At 34.8% G+C, this 22,289-nt stretch overlaps 4 protein-coding genes across 4 annotated transcripts; all 4 read right to left on the reverse strand.

The window, feature by feature from the left end:
* Positions 1-2,656: 2,656 nt before the first annotated feature.
* On the reverse strand, positions 2,657-9,763 carry LOC145771183 (uncharacterized). The gene is made up of 3 exons (XM_082582918.1): positions 8,892-9,763; positions 8,529-8,846; positions 2,657-4,862 (listed from the first exon to the last, which is right to left on the reverse strand). The coding sequence occupies exons 1-3, from the start codon at positions 9,744-9,746 to the stop codon at positions 4,329-4,331; spliced, it is 1,707 nt and encodes a 568-aa protein (XP_082439044.1). The 5' UTR covers positions 9,747-9,763; the 3' UTR covers positions 2,657-4,328.
* LOC145770388 (uncharacterized) lies at positions 4,771-7,638 on the reverse strand. The gene is made up of 2 exons (XM_082582023.1): positions 5,515-7,638; positions 4,771-5,067 (listed from the first exon to the last, which is right to left on the reverse strand). The coding sequence occupies exons 1-2, from the start codon at positions 5,697-5,699 to the stop codon at positions 4,908-4,910; spliced, it is 345 nt and encodes a 114-aa protein (XP_082438149.1). The 5' UTR covers positions 5,700-7,638; the 3' UTR covers positions 4,771-4,907.
* A 1,779-nt stretch (positions 9,764-11,542) lies between the features above and the next one.
* Positions 11,543-20,467, reverse strand: LOC145771184 (uncharacterized). The gene is made up of 5 exons (XM_082582919.1): positions 17,852-20,467; positions 15,082-16,141; positions 14,533-14,729; positions 12,109-12,468; positions 11,543-12,070 (listed from the first exon to the last, which is right to left on the reverse strand). The coding sequence occupies exons 2-5, from the start codon at positions 15,293-15,295 to the stop codon at positions 11,768-11,770; spliced, it is 1,074 nt and encodes a 357-aa protein (XP_082439045.1). The 5' UTR covers positions 15,296-16,141; positions 17,852-20,467; the 3' UTR covers positions 11,543-11,767.
* LOC145771185 (uncharacterized) lies at positions 16,103-22,286 on the reverse strand. Its single transcript, XM_082582920.1, has 5 exons — positions 22,089-22,286; positions 20,901-21,072; positions 17,852-18,006; positions 16,535-17,393; positions 16,103-16,141 (listed from the first exon to the last, which is right to left on the reverse strand). The coding sequence occupies exons 1-5, from the start codon at positions 22,274-22,276 to the stop codon at positions 16,103-16,105; spliced, it is 1,413 nt and encodes a 470-aa protein (XP_082439046.1). The 5' UTR covers positions 22,277-22,286.
* Positions 22,287-22,289: the final 3 nt, after the last annotated feature.

A 22,289-nucleotide genomic window follows, 5' to 3' on the forward strand; every position in this document is an offset into this window, starting at 1 on the left:
ACCATCGTTCGGTCACGTAGCATTTAAAAGGTAAACAACAGAAGCTTATAGAAGGTCACGTTCGCAAGAAGATTCTTACATAATAACGATTTCGTAATCAGAGGTCCATTCGTAAACAACCTTGTGACATCATGACAAACGATATTGGCAATTGTGAAAACAACAGAACGTTCCAGATACAGAATAATCTAGAATTACGTTGCAGAACAACGACTTCACAATTGGAGGTTACTACTGGTCATTGACCGATAATAACATACCGCTCAAGAATTCCATAATGAAAACAACACGCTTATTGAAGTAACAAAGCAAGCCATCGCGAGGCATTTGCACCTTGATTGTGACATACGCCCCCCCTTAGAATATTGTTGCAAACAATATAACAACACAATCAATACAAAACACACCATAAAACAATTAATTACTCAATAAAACAGTTCTCATAAGTCTATCGTTGCATGATCTACCAACGATAGCTTTTCTCAAAACAATAGTCACGTTTTCTGCGAAAGTCTCCAACGTCCTCAACATCTTCAGTGCATCGGCGAGCGAGATGACCCATCTTCCTACATCGGAAACATCTCCTCTCCGGACAGTCCTTGGCGAGATGACCTTCTTTATGACAGTTGTAGCAAGCCTTTTCATCAAAAGAGCAGCTCCTGGCTATGTGTCCAATCTCCCCACATCGGTAGCAGTGGTTGTCACGGCAACGTCTATTTTCCGAATGTCCGCCGTCAGCAACGCACTCCCTGGCGAAGTGTCCGCGTCTACCGCATCTATAGCAAACTCCAAATGGTCGTTGCCTGCCTCTTCTCCTCGGTTCTTCGCGCTCGTAATATCCGTCATCGTGAGATCGTTGCTGATTATCTGCAGAACAATCTCGAGCAAAGTGACCATTCTTGCCACAAGAATAACAAGTAACTTCAGAATCTCTCTCAAAAACATTTCCGATTATCAGATCAACTAAAGAGTTTTGTAAACATAACGCTTTCACAGTCCCACTACAATACGGAGTTTCGATAGATATCATCGCTAACGGTCCTTGGATTGAAGTGGTATCTATTTTTGTCACATGGCCAGTTTTTCCCGTTAATTGACTGTCTTTAACCAAATCTCTCCTCACTATTATACCAGTAGAACCAGAATCACGTAAAACTTTTACCTTTTTGTCTCCAACTTTTCCATCCACTACTGGCAGGTGATCTTCAGGTATTATTTTTCCGCAAACATCTTCATCCGGATTCTCCTCGTCAAGCGTTGGTTTAGGAATCATTAACGCACAACCGCATCGATAAACGTCCGTGTCTTCATCTTTTCTAGACTGATTGGATCGGGACAACGACTTGTCCTTGCATTCCTTCGCTTCGTGTCCTTGCCTATTGCAACGATTGCACCACTTCCTCGATTCCTGATGATTTCTGTTAGTCTTCTTCCGGCAGTTAACAGACTTGTGACCTAAGCCATTACAATTAAAACAACGTACTTCTCTTGGAACAGCACCTCCTTTAGAATTATTTGTTTGCTCCTCGTCATTATCGCATGACAACGTTTCTTCAGTCGACAACTTCTCATCATGAGCAACTAAGTACTGTTCTGCCACACTGGCTATTTCTTCTAGATTCTTTGGACTTCTCTCCATTAGATAAACAGACAGATCTTTTGAACATGAATCTGTGAATTGTTCCTTAACTATAAGGTTTGCCAATCCGTCCAATGATTGTTCGGCCCCCGAAAGTTCAAACCATTTTAACAAAAGGTTTCTCAAACGTTCAATAAATTGACCTGGGCTTTCGTGTTTTTCAGGCTTTGCCTCACGGAATCTTTGACGGTATCCATGCTCGGTAAAATTGTATCGCTTTAACAGAGCTAACTTCAATCTGTCGTAGTTCATGGCTTCTTCTTGCGAAAGTCTTGAATATACATCAAGAGCTTGTCCCGATAATAACATGCTTAGCTGGGTAGCCCACGTCGACTTCTCCAATTTGGCTATTGTAGCATATCTTTCAAATCTTAACAGATAACTATCCAACTCATCTTTTTCTTCAACAAATGATGGCAAATCTGGACGTCTAACTTGCGCCACAATAACATCTCGAGCATTATCATTACTAGAATTAGATCGCTCACCAATGTCCAGCTTTTGTCTTTCTAATTCAAGTTTTAACTTTTCCAATTCATATTGCGCTCTTCTTTCTTCAGCTTCTGCTTCGCGCTGCGCTCTTCTTTCTTCAGCTTCGCGCTGCGCCCGCTTCTCCTCTGCTTCAGCTTCAAGTTGTGCTCGCTTTTCCTCAGCTTCAAGTTGTGCAGCTTCAGCTTCACGCTGTGCTCGTTTTTCTTCAGCTTCAAGTTCTGCTTTCCTTATTTCACGAGCAGCTCTTCTATCTTCTCTTTCGTCAGCTTCTCGCTGAGCTTTTTGGTCCATTATCTTGTGATACTCTTCCATCACAAACTGAGACTTCTCATTACCAGTCAGCCCCATTCGTTCAGCCATGCTCCCTAAGTCTTCAATCATCTCATGTTTGACAGTATCCGCCATCTTGACATTAATTTATTATTCTTTCAATAAATCTTTCGGTATTCTTCGGTTTTTCTTTTTCGGTTAATCCGGACGAGCCCCCAGAATGTCACGATTTCTTTCTATCTCTTACCAGGAAAAAGACTTGGAAAGGTTCAATGACGTAGTTTAATGGGTCAAACCGAAAAGCAGTCAATTAAATTCACGGATAGTTCTACTGGTGAAATGATATATAAAAACGCTTGAAGGACTCCAACGAATGGTTCACCACTTCCAACAATTAATCAAAGTAATAGTAAACAGCAATAGATTCCAATGCTTGCGACTATTGATCGAGTTTAACGTGATCCACTCACAGCTTCTCATACGATTCTAATTTCAATCAGAAATTATATTAGCATCAACTTTGCTTTACAGTACTCGTATTCAATACTTCCACTCTCGATCAACAATAATCTTTGCGTCTATTAACAACTGCTACTACTACAATAATGAACTCTCATCACCAACTCATCATAATACAACTCCCATAATAATAATCTCAGAATCTCAGAATAAACATTACACAAACTACACCACTATTTATAGTTGGCTGTTCAGTCCAATAACTTCGAGAAGGTTACATCATAAAGAACCATCGTTCGGTCACGTAGCATTTAAAAGGTAAACAACAGAAGCTTATAGAAGGTCACGTTCGCAAGAAGATTCTTACATAATAACGATTTCGTAATCAGAGGTCCATTCGTAAACAACCTTGTGACATCATGACAAACGATATTGGCAATTGTGAAAACAACAGAACGTTCCAGATACAGAATAATCTAGAATTACGTTGCAGAACAACGACTTCACAATTGGAGGTTACTACTGGTCATTGACCGATAATAACATACCGCTCAAGAATTCCATAATGAAAACAACACGCTTATTGAAGTAACAAAGCAAGCCATCGCGAGGCATTTGCACCTTGATTGTGACAAGAACAAACATGTAAAAGGTAAAGATAAACAGTCTAAATTACGAGTACGTAAAATCAACTTTGTCAAAAACATACCGTAACATTTATATGAGTTATTCACCAGAGTAAACACTTCTGAGCCGATGTAAAAACGATTGGTCAAACAAAACACATTGGTAAATTAACTTTGTCGAAAACATCATACTCATATGCTTCATTGTAGCAAAGTGTAACTTTTTATGATTTTCAAAGAAATTGAGAGAAAATATGTTGTTCCACACACAACACATTGGTATGATAAAATAACCTTATTATATTAGGCATAGAATGATTGACCTTAGGGGTTTCAAGTTATTAAAAGCATGAAAACACTTTATTTAGTATACATTAGATACATATGATTTTGCACCAGAATGAGTTACCTCATGTATTAACTATTCGATAATAACGTTTATACTGATACTTTACATTAAGCTAGAAATGAAAACTTTTATTAAAACTACTCCTCAAGCGACCAGGCCATGCAGCATCCCGACAATCTTCCGGGAGAAGACGTTCAGACTTTTATTAAAGACGTTTGTGTTGATTTCCATTCGAACATGAGACAAGAATCCATGCGACATTGATACGGTTCTTTACCAAAATGAGTTGATTGCATAAGGTTTAGTTACATTTACATGAGCATACATCTTACATATGCTTTTTCACCAGAATGAGTTACCTAGCAAGTTCAACTTCAACGTTTTCGACATCATTTAAACTAAACGTAGAGAAACACTGATAAACCGTCATTGAAACTTCAAAGGGTATGTCGCACTTTTCAACGTCTGATTTCAACGCCTGATCACCGAGAGATCATTGCGATTTTTCGTGTAAGTCAGCGCTCAGCACACGAAATATCAAACAAGGAGTTGCAACTACAACGTATGGTTTTTCACCAGAATGAGTTAGCTTGTGAGATTTCAAATTACCAGATCGCGAAAAATACTTTTCACAAACATCACATTTATATGGCTTTTCACCAGTGTGAACAAATTTGTGTCTTTTTAAAGCAGATATATGTGAAAACGACTTTTCACAAACATCACATTTGCATGGTTTTTCACAAGTGTGAACCCGTTTGTGTCTATTTAAAGCAGATATACATGAAAACGACTTTTCACAAACATCACATTCGTATGGTTTTCCACCAGAATGACTAAGTTTGTGAGATTTCAAACTACCGGATTGCGAAAATTTTTTTTTACAAACATCACATTTATATGGTTTTTCACCAGTGTGCATTCGTTGATGAATTTCCAATATAGATTTGTATTTAAAACTCTTATCATAAACATTGCAACAAGATCGTTCCTTGAAATTAATATTTTGATGAGTAATCAATGCTGACTTGCGTTGGAAATGGTTACAGCATAGATTGCCTCAGTTTACTTCTCAATTGGTAGGATGGAAGAATCCTTCTTGATATAAATATGGATGACGTTCATTGGTGGCTGGACCAGTTTCCGAATGATCTTGATCATTGATTTCACAAGGTTTGCATACTTCAGGAACTTCAAGCTTCATTTGAAAACTAGCATACAGAAATGATGACCTGTGAAAAAGCATAAATTGGAAATAAGTATAAAATAGGGACAAAAGGTCGTGAAGAAAATTAGTTGGTACTGCTATTTTGCATTTATCAAATACTGGCATTTGCACAACAATCTAAATTCTTAATGTAATTTGTAAAGAATCGATTTATATAGATTGTAGTTTTAATTTATCAAATCATAATTTCATGTTTACTTGCCATGTCAAGTTAGCCTTAAAGGTTTGTGAAAATACCTGACTACAGGCTTGTGAAGTTGTTTGTGACGTTTTAAATTACTAAAACGCAAAAACCACATGCTACAAATAACACATTTTATGTCTTTTCACTTGTGAGTGTTCATTGATTGCTTTCTACACTAGATTTGCATTGGAAATCTTGCTACAAATATTCCGGTAAAACAGGTTTGTCTGATACGCTTTCTGATGATTATAATTGATACCACCATACCGTATATTGCCATTTAGAGCTTTATTCTCAGTTGACTGGATGGGAGATAACTCTTCTCGATACAAAAATGGATGACATTCCTTGGTGTCTACAACAGTTTCCAAGTGATGTTGATAAATAATTTCATAAGGTTCGCAGACTTCAAGAACTTCAAGCTTCACAGGAACACTTTCGTGTGGAATCATATTCAAAACTGAAGGAAACTACAAATTCATATTACTGATACTTATTAAAAATAAAACGATTGAACAATATAAGTATTTCTGAAAATCAAATAGAAGAAACATGTAAAAAGTGAAAACAAATATTCCAAATTACGAGTACGTAAAATTATCTTTGCCAGAAACATCATATTCATTGTCAAAAACACAATACTCCTTTGGTTATTTACTAGAGAGAATAAACACTTCTGACTCGATCATATCAAACACACATGAGAACGAAATCATCGTGATAACATCTAGGAATACGATGTAGTCAAAATGATATAATCTTAATATACTGTACACAGGCGTTTTGGGCCTTTACAAAGCAAGAAACATTTTGCCTATCAAAGGATAATAAAAATACAAATAAAAAGACAACCAGAACAATGAATACAGATTGTGTTTAGCATGAAGCTGAATTGCGCCAGCCGACTGATCCGCAGGCCTGGAAAAAATGGGGAATCCGGGAATGACATTCCCGGGAAATTTGCCGGTTCGCGGGAAATTTTTACCGTAAAAATCACGTTACTAACGTCTTCATACGAGCGTCCCAAATGCGTATTTACAAGAAACGTTATTTACGAAATAAAGTTTGGTATTGTGATGTCATAATTGTAAATTCCAGTATACCAATGGTAGGCCTACTGCTATTTTGCATTCATCAAAATATGCTGGCGCTTGCACAACGGGAAAAAATTCAGCAGTCAATGGATGCTTTTAGCGGATTAGCCTTCGCAGTGAAAGTGTTAATTTAATTTCTCAGCGGAAAGTTTTTCCCTTCTATCCACTTAGGATCGGCGTTTTCGCTTACGTTATGGTGCCATGCCAACGGCGTTTTTTTTTTTTTGCAAAATTTTTTGTTGGCGTTTTGGCTGTAATATGAATTCAACGTGTCCAGGCCTTGAATCAACGTGAAAAGTCTCATTGAATAGCCAGTTTGAACTGAATTTCTCAAACCTGCTTGTAAACACACCAGCTTTTTCCTTAGGAAGCAAAACCATAACAATGATTTATTGAAGCCAAACTATTTCTGATAGATAACAAAAGCTTTAGGGAATTCACCGAAGCGATATATACAAGTTGTATACGACCATAAACGCTGTTCCAATGTTAAGCAACAAAAATTTGCGTGTATAGACGCTTGCCCAGTGAAGCAAGCAAAACGCGCCTGCGTCTATTAACGCTTGCCGATGCTAAGCAGCTATTCGACTGCCCGTGTTGGCGTTATCATTACTATTTGCATAACTCAAGTTAGCCTTATATTCACGTCAGTTCAGCGTGTATTTTCAGTAATTCTTGGTGATAAAATAATGGCAGCTACACCAACGTTTAAATCAAAGCTTCCGATTAGGTGTGGCTATTGCAGAATGCAGAGTGTCTATGCGAAGGGACAGGCTTAGCGAACATACCCGTCAGCAACATCGAGGTTTTCCTATTAAAGAATATGGTCAAATAAGTTTAACGGAAATGTTTTCCTCATCCACTCGGAAAAGACCACATTCCCAAGACGAGAAGAACAATCAAGGACAACAACAAAAAAACAAACAAAACAGGTGTTATTGCTAGTAGTAAAGAAGTCGAAGACAGTAACGTAGAGTTATTGGAAGCGCAACATCCACGAATAAAAAAGATATTAAAGACATCAGCGACGAGCTGCTCATTCACTGGAATGGGCCACACATAAGCAAGTGTAACAGCATCGTGAAACAGGCTCTTGATCTACAATAAGGAAAACCATGGCATTTTATTACCAGTGACGTTCGCTCAAAAATGTACAAAGTGTCTGCTGTGGTAGATAGACTAAACAACGAGAAATCGTCACTATCTTTTATGTCCCAGTAGTGTATTGTATTATTTGTAGTAACTTCGCATGGACGAAACTTGCTTGCGGCTTCTTTGATTTAAAAAAACAGCTGTTTTAGCGTTGTAATTTTGTTGCCAAGTTAATGGCGTTTCGTTATTCTCCGTGTAGCGGACTGGTTATTTTGTAAGTTATAATACTAATTTTCGCTATGTCTTATGTTAGTCAGCGAAACTTGTTGTGCATTGATTTGTTCATCTGCTTGGCTGTTTTTTGTGCTATATGCCTATATCATTTTTCCTAATTGGTTATGCTATTCATGCACATTGCACATAGTATACAAACTATCAACTCGTTACCCGTTCGAGCATGAAGTGTTGTTATTGTCAACTTGTCAAGCACGTAACAAGCGGCTCGTGATGGCGTATTGTTTCATGACATTCACACGGTGGTCAGTGAGTCAGTGGATCTAATTTGTAAGCATGCGACATCTAATTTATTAAACCTATTGTTGTTCCAATTTATTCCGATCAAAGTGGGCACATCAGGCACAAACAGTGCGTCATGCCTGCTTACGAATAAAATACGATGCCAAGATTATTTATTGGAACTATGAAGCTACAGATGGCCGTCCGGCGTCCATGGTATATTTTTGCGTGAGGTTTTTCGCCAGAAAACGTGGAAATGTGTAATTATGACGTCATTATCGTGATTGTAAACCACGGGAAATTTTTTCACAAAAAAACAGATTCCCGGGAAGCCAAGCATTTTTTCCAGCCCTGCTGATCCGTTAGCAAGCCGATGCAGTACAGTACACTGCATTGCGTCAGCCTCATTGATTCACTTAGCATTCACCACACAGGTCTGTAAACGGACATCTCTTCTAGGAAACGTACGAAGATTTATACGCTATTCGAGCATACTGTGCAGTCACCGAGAGATCATTGCGATTTTTCGTGTCAGTCAGCGCTCAACACAAGAAATATCAAACAAGGAGTTGCAACTACAACGTATGGTTTTTCACCAGAATGAGTAAGCTTGTGAGATTTCAAATTACCAGATCGCGAAAAATACTTTTCACAAACATCACATTTATATGGCTTTTCACCAGTGTGGACTCGTTTGTGTTGATTTAAATTAGATAATTTTGAAAATGACTTTTTACAAACGTCACATTCGTATGGTTTTTCACCAGGATGAGTTAGCTTGTGAGATTTCAAATCATCAAATCGCGAAAATGACCTTTCACAAATATCACAATTAAATGTTTTTTCACCAGTGTGAAACCGTTTGTGTTTTTTTAATGCAGATATACGTGAAAACGACTTTTCACAAACACCACATTTATATGGTTTTTCACCAGTGTGAACCCATTTGTGGTTGTTTAAAGCAGATATACGTGAAAACGACTTTTCACAAACACCACATTTATATGTTTTTTCACCAGTGTGAACCTGTTTGTGTTTTTTTAATGCAGATATATGTGAAAACGTCTTTTCACAAACATCACATTTATATGGTTTTTCACCAGTGTGAACAACTTTGTGTCTTTTTAAAGCAGATTTATGCGAAAACGACATTTCACAAACATCACATTTATATGGTTTTTCACCAGTGTGAACCTGTTTGTGTTTTTTTAATGCAGATATATGTGAAAACGTCTTTTCACAAACATCACATTTATATGGTTTTTCACCAGTGTGAACAACTTTGTGTCTTTTTAAAGCAGATTTATGCGAAAACGACATTTCACAAACATCACATTTATATGGTTTTTCACCAGTGTGAACAAGTTTGTGGTTTTTTAAAGCAGATATACGTGAAAACGACTTTTCACAAACATCGCATTTATATGGTTTTGCACCAGTGTGAACAACTTTGTGTCTTTTTAAAGCAGATATATGCGAAAACGACTTCTCACAAACATCACATTTATATGGTTTTTCACCAGTGTGCATTCGTTGATGAATTTCCAATTTAGATTTGTATTTATAACTCTGATCACAAAAATTGCAACAAAATCGTTCCTTGAAATTTATGTTTTGATGAGTAATCAATGCTGCCTTGCGTTGGAAACGGTTACAGCATTCCTTGTCAGTTGGTTGGATGGAAGATCCTTTTTGATACAAAGATGGATGACATTCATTGGTGGATAAAGTAGTTTTCAAATGATCTTGATCATTGATTTCACAAGGTTCGCATATTTCGGGAACTTCAAGCTTCATTTCAACCTTTTCATGTTGACTTATACTGAAAATGATTTAATTGTTTTCTGAGAACTAACCATAAAACTGGCATACAGAAATGATGACCTGTGAAAAAGCGAATTTGGAAATAACTATAAAATGGGGACAAGACGTTGTGAGGAAAATTAGTTTATTTAATAATTGGTTTAATTACATAGTTTGTAATTTCAATTTATCAAATCATAAATCCATGTTTACTTGCCATGTCAAGTTAGCCTTAAAGGTTTGTGAAAATACCTGGCCACAGGTTTGTGAAGTTGTTTGTGACGTTTTAAATTACTAAAAAGCAAAAACTGCATGCAACAAATAACACATTTATGTCTTTTCACTTGTGAGCTTTCATTGATTGCTTTCTACATTAGATTTGCATTGTAAATCTTACTAAAAAAACACCACTGAAACAGTTTTGTCTGATAAGCGTGATGATGATATATTAATTGATACCACCATACCGCATATTGCCATTTAGAGCTTTATTCTCAGTTGATTGGATGGGAGATGGTCCTTCTAGATACACATATGGATTACATTCCTTGGTGTCAACAACAGTTTCCAAATGATCTTGGTTAATGATTCCATAAGGTTCGCATACTTCAGGAACTTCAAGCTTCACAGGGACACTTTCAAGTGAATTCATATTCAAAATTGGAAGAAACTACAAACTTATACTGCTGATACTTATTAAAAATAAAATTATTGAACAAATTAAGTTTTTCTGAAAATCAAACAGAAGAAACATGTAAAAAGTGAAACTAAATATTCCAAATTACGAGTACGTAAAATTAACTTTGCAAAAACATCATATTTATTGTCTAAAACATAATATTTGTATGGTTATTTACTAGAGAGAGTAAACACTGCTGACTCGATCAAATCAAAATCATATCAGAACGAAATCATCGTCATAACACCCAAGAATACGAGGTAGTCAAAATGATATAATCTTAATATACACAGGCGTTTTGGGCCTTTACAAAGTAAGAAACATTTTGCCTATTAAAGGATCATTGAAATACAAATAAAAAGACAACCAGAACTATGAACACAGATTGTGTTTAGCATGAAGCTGAATTGCACCAGCCGACTGATCCGTTAACCGGCTGATGCACTACAGTACACTGCATTGCGTCAGCCTCATTGATTCACTTAGCATTCACCACACAGATCTGTAAATGGACATCTCTTCTAGGAAACCTACGACGATTTATACGCTATTCGAGCATACTGTGCAGTCACCGAGAGATCACTACGACTTTTGGTGTCAGTCAGCGCTCAGTCCACGAAAAATCAAACAAGGAGTTGCAACTACAACGTATGGTTTTACACCAGAATGAGTTACCTTGTGAGATTTCAAACTACTAAATTGCGAAAAAAAATTTTTACAACTTTTTACAAGCTAACCCATACTTTTTACAAACATATCATTTATATGGTTTTTCACCAGTGTGAACCCGTGTGTGTCTGTTTAAAGCAGATATATGTGAAAACGACTTTTCACAAACATCACATTTATATGGTTTTTCACCAGTGTGAACAAGTTTGTGTCTGTTTAAAGCAGATGTATGCGAAAACGACCTTTCACAAACATCACATTTATATGGTTTTTCACCAGTGTGAACCAATTTGTGTTTTTTTAAAGCAGATATATGTGAAAACAACTTTTCACAAACATCACATGTATATGGTTTTTCACCAGTGTGAACACGTTTGTGGTTTTTTAAAGCAGATATATGTGAAAACGACTTTTTACAAACATCACATTTATATGGTTTTTCACCAGTGTGAACAAGTTTGTGTTTTTTTAAAGCAGATATATTCGAAAAAGACTTTTCACAAACATTACATGTATATATATGGTTTTTCACTAGAATGAATGAGCTTATGATATTTTAAAGTACCAGATCGCGCAAATGACTTGCCACAAACATCACATTTGTATGGTTTTTCACCAGAATGAGTGATCTTATGACATTTCAAATCACTAGATCGTGCAAATGACTTTATACAGACATCACATTTATATGGTTTTCTCCTGAATGAATTACCTTATGACATTTCAAATTACCAGATTGCGCAAATGACATTTCACAAACATCACATTTATGAAGTTTTTCACCAGAATGAATTAGCTTATGAATTTTTAAATTACAAGTTTGGGAAAAAGACTTTTCACAAATATTGCATTTATGAGGCTTTTCACCAGAATGAATTCGCTGATGACATTTCAAATCATAAGATCGTGAGAATGACTTTTCACAAACATCACATTTATATGGTTTTTCACCTGTGTGAAGACATTTGTGCTGATTTAAGCCACATATCACTAAAAACGATTTGTCACAATTATATCACATTTATATGGTTTTTCACCAGAATGAGCTAGCTTATGAGATTTCAAATGACCAGATCGGGTAAATGATTTTTCACAAACATTACATTTATATGGTTTTTCACCAGAATGAGTTAGCTTGTGAGATTTCAAATTACCAGATTGCGAAAAATACTTTTTACAAACATCACATTTATATGGTTTTTCACCAGAATGAGTTAGTTTATGAGATTTCAAAGTGTTAAATTGCGCAAATGACGTTTCACAAATATCACATTTATATGGTTTTTCACCAGAATGAGTTAGCATATGAGATTGCAAACTACCAGATTGCGAAAAAGACTTTTCACAAACCTTACATTTATATGGTTTTCACCAGAATGAGTTAGTTTATGAGATTTCAAATTATTAAATTGCGAAAATGACTTTTCACAAATATCACAATTAAATGGTTTTTCACCAGTGTGAACCCGTTTTTGCTTTTCTAAAGCAGATAAATGCAAAAGTGACCTTCTACAAACATCACATTTATGTGGTTTTTCATCAGAATGAGTTAATTCATGAGATTTCAAATTGCTAGATTGCGTAAATAATTTTTACAAACATCACATTTATATAATTTTTCACCAGAATGAGTTAATCTGTGTGATTCTAAACTATCAGATTGAGCAAACAACTTGTCACAAACATCATATTTGAATGACTTTTCACCAGTGTGAATTCGCTGATGTCTTTCCAAATAACATTTCCATTTAAAACTCTTACCACAAAAATAACAAGATCGTTCCCTGAAGTGAATTTTTTGATGACTATTCAATGCTGATTGGCATTGGAAATGTTTATAACACACAGTGTAATTCATAGTTTCCATTTCAGTTGGTTGGATGGAAGATAACCCTTCTTGACACAAATATGGAGGACATTCCTTGGTGGTTGAAGCAGTGTTTAAATCATCTTGGTTTATAATTTCGCATGATCAGGAACTTCAAGCTTCACTGGAACCTTTTCATGTTGATTTATACTGAAAGGTAAAATGATGATTGTTTCTTGTGAACTGATCGTGCAACTCGATAGCAACAGAAAGGATGAGATGTGAAAAAGCGTGGGTAAAATATTATAATATGAACACCAGACATCTTGACAAGGCCAACTTAGCATGTGCAAAATTCAAATGCAAATATGCAAGTTCAAATTTTATCTGAATTCTGCAGCAAAAACGAAATTGGTTTTTGTAACATGTAACTACATTATAACAAGTAAGCGTGAGGTCCTGCTCTAGGAGTTCTGCATAGTTTTTTAGCCTAACACAAGCTGTTGTTTCAAACCTTTGCAAAGAATTTGAAATTTAAACTTTTTTCACGAACACTTTTGTGTCAGCTCCAAACAAACAATAACAAATATAGAAGTAACACGAGGGAGCAACAAAACTAACGGCTCTCTTTGTATGTTATAATATCACAATAAGCGAGCTACTTTCAAAGTCATGTCAAACTTGTATGTACAGTTTATCAGCAGTGTCATGTTGTTTGTGACGTTTCAAATTACTCAAACGCGAAAAATACACGTTACAAAATTAAACAATAAATGCTATCATTACTACAAAAGTGCCCAAAGCCAAGCAAAAGGCCAAGCAGAACGAATTACATCAACCTTAGCAACTACTTATTAAAACCTTAACAGCATGTATCACCTTAATAGGATGAGTTCCTTCTGATGGTCCTATTAAGATGAAACAGGCTGTTAAGGTTTTAGTAAGTAGTAGCTAAAGTTAATGCTTCATAATTAAATGTTTTTTACCGGTGAGTACTGATGGCTTTCTGGATTAGATTTTTATTTGCCACTCCGAATACAAAAATGAGTTAGTTTATGACATTTCAGATTACCAGATTGAGAAAGCAATGTTTCAGAAACATCACATTTATAGGGTGATCAAACCAAGTGTAGACTAATATTTATTGAAATAACAGTACATCTACAGTAAAAAAGAAAAAAATTACACATACGAAGAAAAATACAAAGAAAAGAATACACAAGATGCACTCTTATTGCTCAATATATCCTCCCTTCGCCTTCACCAAACGCCTTAGTCTGTTGTATGTACACTTGGTTGCATGACGCACACAGCCACCAGTTTTTAAATCATCTTAGTCAATAATTCAATGCGATTTGCATACTTTAGGAACTTCAAGCTTCATTTGAATCTTTACATGTTGATTCATACTAAAAGGCAGCTCTATTACTAACTTACTGTCTATTCATAACAAAGAGCCCACAGATGACTTTTCACGTTCCAATAGATATACATTTGCAACTTTTAATGCGCAAAACTTACAGTAAAATGGTTCCTCTGGATAACAATCTAATGATCGACCAACGATGATTTTAAATTATAATGCTTATAACACACGGTACATACCACACAATGTAATGCAGAACTTCATTCTCAGTTGATTGGATTGGAGATGTTAATTCTTCTTGATGCAAACATGGATAACATTCCTTGGTGTCTCGACCAATTTCCAAATGATCTTGGCCAATGATTCCATAAGGTTGGCATACTTCAGAAACTTCAAGCTTCACAGGGACACTTTCGTGTGGATTCATATTCAAAATTGGAGGAAACTGCAAACTGACTTAATAGTTAATAACACTTGTTTTATAACGAAGCAACTGAATGAAGTAATGTTTTCTAGAAAATCAAACAGAACAAACATATGAAAAGTAAAGATCAACAGTCTAAATTACGAGTATATAAATATTGTCATTGTCAAAAACATCACATTCGTAAGAGTTTAAAAAAAGTTTATTCAGGTAAATAACCAAAGTCGATCATATGAAAAAAATGTAAAAATGAAACATTCCGATTTTGGCTAAACGTAATCTTTTTCTCGTTGAAACATCAAATTTTCTTGTAGAAAAACTAAATTGTTGAAATTGATAAGTCAATTTCATATAACGTGAGTGATTTGTTTGTGCCAAGTTAACTTATGCGTGAAAACGATTTGTCACAAAAATAGCATCTATGCAGTTTTTCATCACAATGAGTTACGATGTGAGATATCAAATTACAAGATTGCAAAAACGACTTTTCACAAACATCACATTTACATAGCATTTCAACAGAATGAATTAGCTTGTGCCGTTTCAAATTACTAGATTGTGAAAATGACTTTTCACAAATATCACATTTATATAGCATTTCACCAGAATGAATTAGCTTGTGGCGTTTTAAATTACTAGATTGAGAAAATGACTTTCCACAAACATCACATTTATTTGTTTTTTTCACCAGAATGAATTAGCTTGTGAGATTTCAAACCACCATATTGCAAAAGCGACTTTTCACAAACATCACATTTAAATGATTTTTTACCTGAACATCACATTCGTAAGAAGAGTTTACTCAGGTAAATAACCAAAGTCGACCATATGAAATACATGTAAAAACAAAACATTCACAATTCAAAACACCCAAGAATATGTGGTTGTAAAACTGTTATAACCTTAATATACACAGGCCTTGTCAACGTGCGAACTTATAGTGTAGTGGTGACTGGAAACCGATGTAATATAAATATCAAAGATAGGCTAAATGTCATCTTTTTCTCGTTGAAAAACTGAATTTTGTTGTAGAAAAACCAAATTGCTGAAATCGATAAGTGAATCTCATATAAGGTGTGTGATTCGTTTGTGCCGATTTGAATTAATCATGCGTGAAATAATTTATCGCAAAAATCGCATCTATGTAGTTTTTCATCACAATGATTTATCCTATGAAAATTTAAATTAGCCTACTAGATTGTAAAAACGACTTTTCACAAACCTCACATTTATATAACATTTTGATTGATAGATATGACAAACATGTAAAAACAAAGCATTCACAATTCATAACACCCAAGAATATGAGGTTGTAAAAATATTATAACCTTACTATACACAGGCCTGCGAACTTACAGTGCAGTAGTGAATGGAAACCGATCGAATTTAGATTTCAAAAGATAGGCTAAACGGAATCTTTTTCTCGTTGAAAAGCTAATTTTTCCTGTAATAAAAATAAATTACTGAAATTAATAAATAAATCTCATATAAGGTGTGTAATTCGTTTGGGCCGATTTACAGTATATTATGTACACGGTTTATGCCTTTTTAAAGCAGATATATGTGAAAATGACTTTTTACAAACATCACAGTTATATGGTTTCTCACCAGAATGAGTTAGCTTGTGAGATTTCAAATTATCAAATCGCGAAAATGACTTTTCACAAATATCACATTTATATGGTTTTTCACCAGTGTGAACCCGTTTGTGCCTTTCTAAAGCAGATAAATGCAAAAATGACTTTTTACAAACATCACATTTATACGGTTTTTCACCAGTGTGAACCGGTTTGTGCCTTTTTAAAGCAAATATATGCGAAAATGACTTTTCACAAACATCACAGTTATATGGTTTTTCACCCGTGTGAGCCTGTTTGTGTGTTTTTAAAGCAGATATGTGTGAAAATGACTTTTCACAAACATCACAGTTATATGGTTTCTCACCAGAATGAGTTAGCTTGTGAGATTTTAAATTATCAAATTGCGAAAATGAGTTTTCACAAATATCACAATTAAATGGTTTTTCACCAGTGTGAACCCGTTTGTGCCTTTCTAAAGCAGATAAATGCAAAAATGACTTTTTACAAACATCACATTTATACGGTTTTTCACCAGTGTGAACCTGTTTGTGCCTTTTTAAAGCAAATATATGCGAAAATAACTTTTCACAAACATCACAGTTATATGGTTTCTCACCAGAATGAATTAGCTTGTGAGTTTTCAAACTACCAAATTGCGAAAAAAAGTTTTCACAAATATTACATTTATATGGTTTTTCACCATTGTGAACCCGTTTGTGTCTTTTTAAAGCAGATACACGTAAAAATGACTTTTCACAAACATCGCATTTATATGGTTTTTCACCAGTGTGTACCTGTTTGTGTGTTTTTAAAGCAGATATGTGTGAAAATAACTTTTCACAAATATAACATTTGTATGGTTTTTCACCAGAATGAGTGAGTTTATGCCATTTTAAATTGCCAGATAGCGAAAATGATTTCTCACAAACATCACATTCATATGGTTTTGCACCAGAATGAGTGAGCTTATGAGATGTTAAACTGCCAGATTGCGAAAATGACTTTTCACAAAGATTGCATTTATATGGTTTTTCACCAGAGTGCATTCGTTGATGAACTTTTAATTTAGATTTGTATTTAAAACTCCGATCACAAAAATTGCAACAAAGTCGTTCCCTGAAGTTAATGTTTTGATGAGTAATGAATGCTGACTTGTGTTGGAAATGGTTATAGCATACATGGCCGCTAAAAGTTTCCTTTACATTTGATTGGATGGAAGATAATCCTTCTTGATACAAATATGGATGACGATGATTGGTGGATAAAGCAGTTTCTAAATGATGTTGATCGGTGATTTTATAAGGTTTGCATAGTTCACCACATTGTGAAGTAGTTTGTGACGTTGCAAATTATTGAAACGAAAAAAAAAACAACAGTTGTAACAAAATACATTTCTACAGTCTACATAATTATGTTCTTTCACTCGTGAGTGTTCACAGATGACTTTTCTAGTTTGCAATTTGCAACTACCGGTACTAATCAAAAAATCACTGCAAAATGGGTCGTCTGATGAACTACCGTATCTAATAATAAATGACCAACAATGATAACCGTTTAAAATGTTTGCAGCATACCGTATATTGCCATAAAGAGTTTCATTCTCAGTTGATTGGATGAAAGATAATTCTTCTTTATACAAACATGGATGACATTCCTTGGTGTCTACAACAGTTTCCAAATGATCTTGATCAATAATTCCATAAGGTTTGCATATTTCAGAAACCTCAAGCTTCACAGGAACACTTTCGTGTGGATTCATATTCAAAAGTGAAGAGAACTACAAACTGACTTAATAATACGATACTTATTTAAAATGAAGCAACTGAATGAAGTAATATTTTCCTGAAAATCAAACAGAACAAACATGTAAAAGGTAAAGACAAACAGTCTAAATTACGAGTACGTAAAATCAGCTTTGTCAAAAACACAACATTTATATGGGTTATTCACCAGAGTAAACACTTCTGAGCCGATGTAAAAACGATTGCTCAAACAAAACACATTGTTCAATTAACTTTGTCAAAAACATCATATTCATATGCTTCATTGTAACAAAGTGTAACTTTTTATGCTCTTTAAAGAAATTGAGAGAAAATATGTTGTTCTACTCACAACACATTGGTATGATAAAATAACCTTATTATATTAAGTAGCTAACTGCTCTAGGCTGCTGCTGAGCTGAGTAGGAGTCTGCCTCGCTTTCTAACCTACGCTTGTACTGACACGATCCCTGTTTCATATCTCGAAAGCTAAAACCTCAATTGCTAAGGTAACAGGGATCCGGAATGGCCCGTTTCGGTGAGTCCGATTCGGTGAGTCCAACTCGGTGAGTCCAATCCCTTAACGGGGGATTTTTCAATTTTTTTTTTTAATTATCGGGTACCGTAGCCTAATTATCATTGCCGTTTTAGGGTTAGGGGTTTGGAGTTAGGGTTTAGAGGTTAGGAACTCACCGAATCAGACTCACCGAATCGGACTCACCGAATAGTAGCAGACCCCAGGGATCAGTAGTCAGTAGATGTAACAGAAAATATATTTCGCACTTGCTAGTGCATCGTCAGTTACGGTCATGTTTTGACATTATTGCGTCACTGTAATGTTATTTAAAACATTACTTGTAGGCTTTACCTGCCCTTTATTAAAACTGACGATGCACTAGCAAGTGCGAAATATATTTTCTGTTACATCTACTGACTACTGATCCCTGTTACCTTAGCAATTGAGGTTTTAGCTTATTATATCAAGCATAGAATGATTGACCTTAGGGGTTTCAAGTTATTAAAAGCATGAAAACACTTTATTTGAAATACATTAGATATACATGATTTTGAACCAGAATGAGTTACCTTATGTATTAACTATTCGATAACAACGTTTATACTGATACTTTAAAATTTTAAATTAAGCTGAAAATGAAAAATGTTATTAAAGTGTGAATCCGTTTGTGTCGACTTCCATGCGAACATGTGACAAGAATCCATGCGACATTGATACGGTTCTTTACCAAAATGAGTTGATTGCATGAGCTTTAATTACATTTAAATGAGCATGCACATGCTTTTTCACCAGAATGAGTTACCTAACAAGTTAACAATTCAACTTCAACGCTTTCAACATCACTTAAAGAAAACGTAGAAACACACTGATAAATCGTCATTGAAACTTGAAAGGGTATGTCGCAGTTTTCAACGTCTGATGTGTAAAAGTAAACAACCCACAACGGTGAAACTTGGTAATATGAATCACTATTTAAACACTTCACCAAGAAACTAGGGATGGAAGAAATATAGTTAGGGTATAGCGATCTATATACACAGGCGTTGACAACGTGCAAACTGGAGGTTTGACCAAAGGCCGTTGTCAATTTAAGTTTGAATTTTCATCAGATATCTTGACAAGGACAATTATGTGATCTTTCAGCAGAGTGAAGTCGTTTGTGTCGATTAAAATTAGTTTTACGTAAAAACAACTTTTTACAAACACTACATTCGTATGATTCATATTGAAACATGAAAGGAAAATACAAACTCCTTTTAATAATACTTATCTTAATTGAAGCAACTGAATGAAGTCATATTTTCTTGAAAATCAAACAGAGCAAACATATAAAAGGTAAAGATAGTCTATATTACAAGTACATTAAATTACTTTGTCAAAAACATCATTTGCATTGTTAAAAACACTACATTCGTAAGAAGAGTTTACTCACAAAAATAACCAAAGTCGATTACATGACAAACATGTAAAAACAAAACATTCACAATTCAAAGCACTCAAGAATATGTGGTTGCAAAAATGTTGTAACCCTAATATACACAGGCCTTGTCAACGTGCGAACTTATAGTGTAGTAGTGACTGGAAACCGATGTAATTTAGATTTCGAAAGATAGGCTAAACGTAGTATTTTTCTCATTGAAAAACTAAATTTTCTTGTAGAATGGCTAAATTGCTGAAATTGATAAGTGAATCTCATATAAGGTGTGTGATCCGTTTGTGCTGATTTAAATTATGCTTGTGTGAAAATGATTTGTCACGAACATCGAATCTATGTAGTTTTTCATCGCCAGAATGAGTTAGCATATGAGATTTGAAAAGGCTAGATTGCAAAAACGACTTTTCACAAACCTCACATTTACATAGCATTTCACCAGAATGAATTCGTTTGTGCCGTTTCAAATTACTAGATTCAGAAAACGACTTTTCACAAACATCACATTTATATGGTTTTTCACCAGAATGAATTAGCTTGTGCCGTTTCAAATTACTAGATCGTGCAAATAAATTTTCACAAACGTCACATTTATATGGTTTTTCACCAGAATGAATTAGCTTATGAGAATTTAAAGTGCTAGATTGCGAAAATTGCTTTTCACAAACATCACATTTATATGGTTTTTCACCAGAATGAGTTAGCTCATGAGATTTCAAATTACCAGATCGCGAAAAATACTTTTCACAAACATCACATTTATATGGCTTTTCACCAGTGTGAATTCTCTGATGTCTTTCCAATTCATATTTCCTTTTAAAACTCTTACCACAAAAATAACAACATCGTTCCCTGAAGTGACTTTTTTGATGAGTATTCAATGCTGATTTGCATTGGAAATGCTCATAACATACATTGCAATTCAGAGTTTCCTTTTCATTTGATTGTATGGAAGATAACCCTTCTTGATACAAATATGGAAGATATTCCTTGGTGGTTGAAGCAGTCTTTAAATCACCTCGGTTCATAATTTTACATGATTCAGGAACTTCAAGCTTCACTAAAATGTTTTCATGTTGATTCATACTGAAAGGTAAATGATAATTAATATTGTTTCTTGCAAACTGACTGTGCAACTCGATAGAAACAAAGAGGGATGTGAAAAAGCGTGGGTAAAATATTATAATTTGAGCATCAGACATCTTGACAAGGCCAACTTAGCGTGAGCAAAATTCAAACACAAGTTTGAAAGTTCAAATTTCATTTCAATTCTTCAGCAAAAACAAAATTGTTTTTTGTAAGATGAAATTACATTATAACAAGCAAATGTGATGTCCTGGTATAAGAGTAACTGCATAGTTTTGTAGCCTAACACAACCTAATACAGAAGTAACAGGAGGGAGTAACAAAACTAACGGCTCTTTTTGAATGTTATAGTATCACAATAAGCGAGCTACTTTCAAAGTCATGGTTGGCAACCTCAGCAATCAGCATACATCACATTCCATGCCTTTTTCAAGAAATTCTGGATTGCACTTTTAAATAAATTCTTCGCTTTCTGGATTAGATTTTCATTTGCAACTCAGAATACAATAATGACTTAACTTATGACATTTCAAATTACCAGATTGAGAAAACAATTTTTCACAAAAATCACATTTATATGTTTTTTTACCAGTGTAAACTAGTTTGTGCCGATTTAAATCATCTATGTTTGAAAACGGTTTATCACAAACATCACATGTATGTTGTCTTTCACCAGAATGAGACAGCTTATGAGACTTCAAACCATCATATTTCAAAAATGACTTTTCACAAGCATCACATCTACATGCTTTTTTACCAGTGTGAATTAATAATTTCATACGATTTGCATACTTTAGGAACTTCATTTGAATCTTTACATGTTGATCCATACTAAAAGGCAGCTCTATTAATAAGATGTTATCTTTTTATAACAAAGGGCCTACTGATGACTTTTCACGTTCCCATAGATATGCATTTGCAACTTTTAATGCAAAACGTACAGTAAAATGGTTCCTCTGATAATAGTTGACTAACGATGATTTTAGTTTAAAATGCTTATAACATACAGTACATACCACACAACATCATTCAGAACTTCATTCTCAATTGATTGAATTGGAGATGATAATTCTTCCTGATGCAAACATGGATAACATTCCTTGGTGTCTGGACCAGTTTCCAAATGATCTTGGTTAATGATTCCATAAGGTTCGCATACTTCAGGAACTTCAAGCTTCACAGGGACACTTTCGTGTAGATTCATATTCAAAATTGGA

This window comes from Aplidium turbinatum, chromosome 5, assembly GCF_918807975.1.
Source record: "Aplidium turbinatum chromosome 5, kaAplTurb1.1, whole genome shotgun sequence".
NCBI classification, from domain to species: Eukaryota; Metazoa; Chordata; class Ascidiacea; order Aplousobranchia; family Polyclinidae; genus Aplidium; species Aplidium turbinatum.

What these genes read in the sequence shown, in the direction of transcription:
- LOC145771185 (XM_082582920.1), bottom strand. Translation starts at nt 22,276, where the DNA reads ATGAATCTACACGAAAGTGTCCCTGTGAAGCTTGAAGTTCCTGAAGTA. An exon ending in AGGAAACTCTGAATTGCAAT is followed by an intron (nt 18,007 to 20,900) that starts GTATGTTATGAG and finishes GTTCCTGTGAAG; the next exon opens with CTTGAGGTTTCTGAAATATG. An exon ending in ACTCTTTATGGCAATATACG is followed by an intron (nt 17,394 to 17,851) that starts GTATGCTGCAAA and finishes CATTAACTTCAG; the next exon opens with GGAACGACTTTGTTGCAATT.
- LOC145771183 (XM_082582918.1), bottom strand. Translation starts at nt 9,746, where the DNA reads ATGAAGCTTGAAGTTCCCGAAATATGCGAACCTTGTGAAATCAATGAT. An exon ending in CTTTAAACAACCACAAATGG is followed by an intron (nt 8,847 to 8,891) that starts GTTCACACTGGT and finishes GTTTGTGAAAAG; the next exon opens with TCGTTTTCACGTATATCTGC. An exon ending in CTGGTGAAAAACCATACGTT is followed by an intron (nt 4,863 to 8,528) that starts GTAGTTGCAACT and finishes TTCCAACGCAAG; the next exon opens with TCAGCATTGATTACTCATCA.
- LOC145770388 (XM_082582023.1), bottom strand. Translation starts at nt 5,699, where the DNA reads ATGATTCCACACGAAAGTGTTCCTGTGAAGCTTGAAGTTCTTGAAGTC. An exon ending in GCTCTAAATGGCAATATACG is followed by an intron (nt 5,068 to 5,514) that starts GTATGGTGGTAT and finishes GCTTTTTCACAG; the next exon opens with GTCATCATTTCTGTATGCTA.
- LOC145771184 (XM_082582919.1), bottom strand. Translation starts at nt 15,295, where the DNA reads ATGCTATATAAATGTGATATTTGTGAAAAGTCATTTTCACAATCTAGT. An exon ending in TCCAATCAACTGAGAATGAA is followed by an intron (nt 12,469 to 14,532) that starts GTTCTGCATTAC and finishes TCATTCTGGTGA; the next exon opens with AAACCATATAAATGTAAGGT. An exon ending in CATATAAATGTGATATAATT is followed by an intron (nt 12,071 to 12,108) that starts GTGACAAATCGT and finishes GGCTTAAATCAG; the next exon opens with CACAAATGTCTTCACACAGG.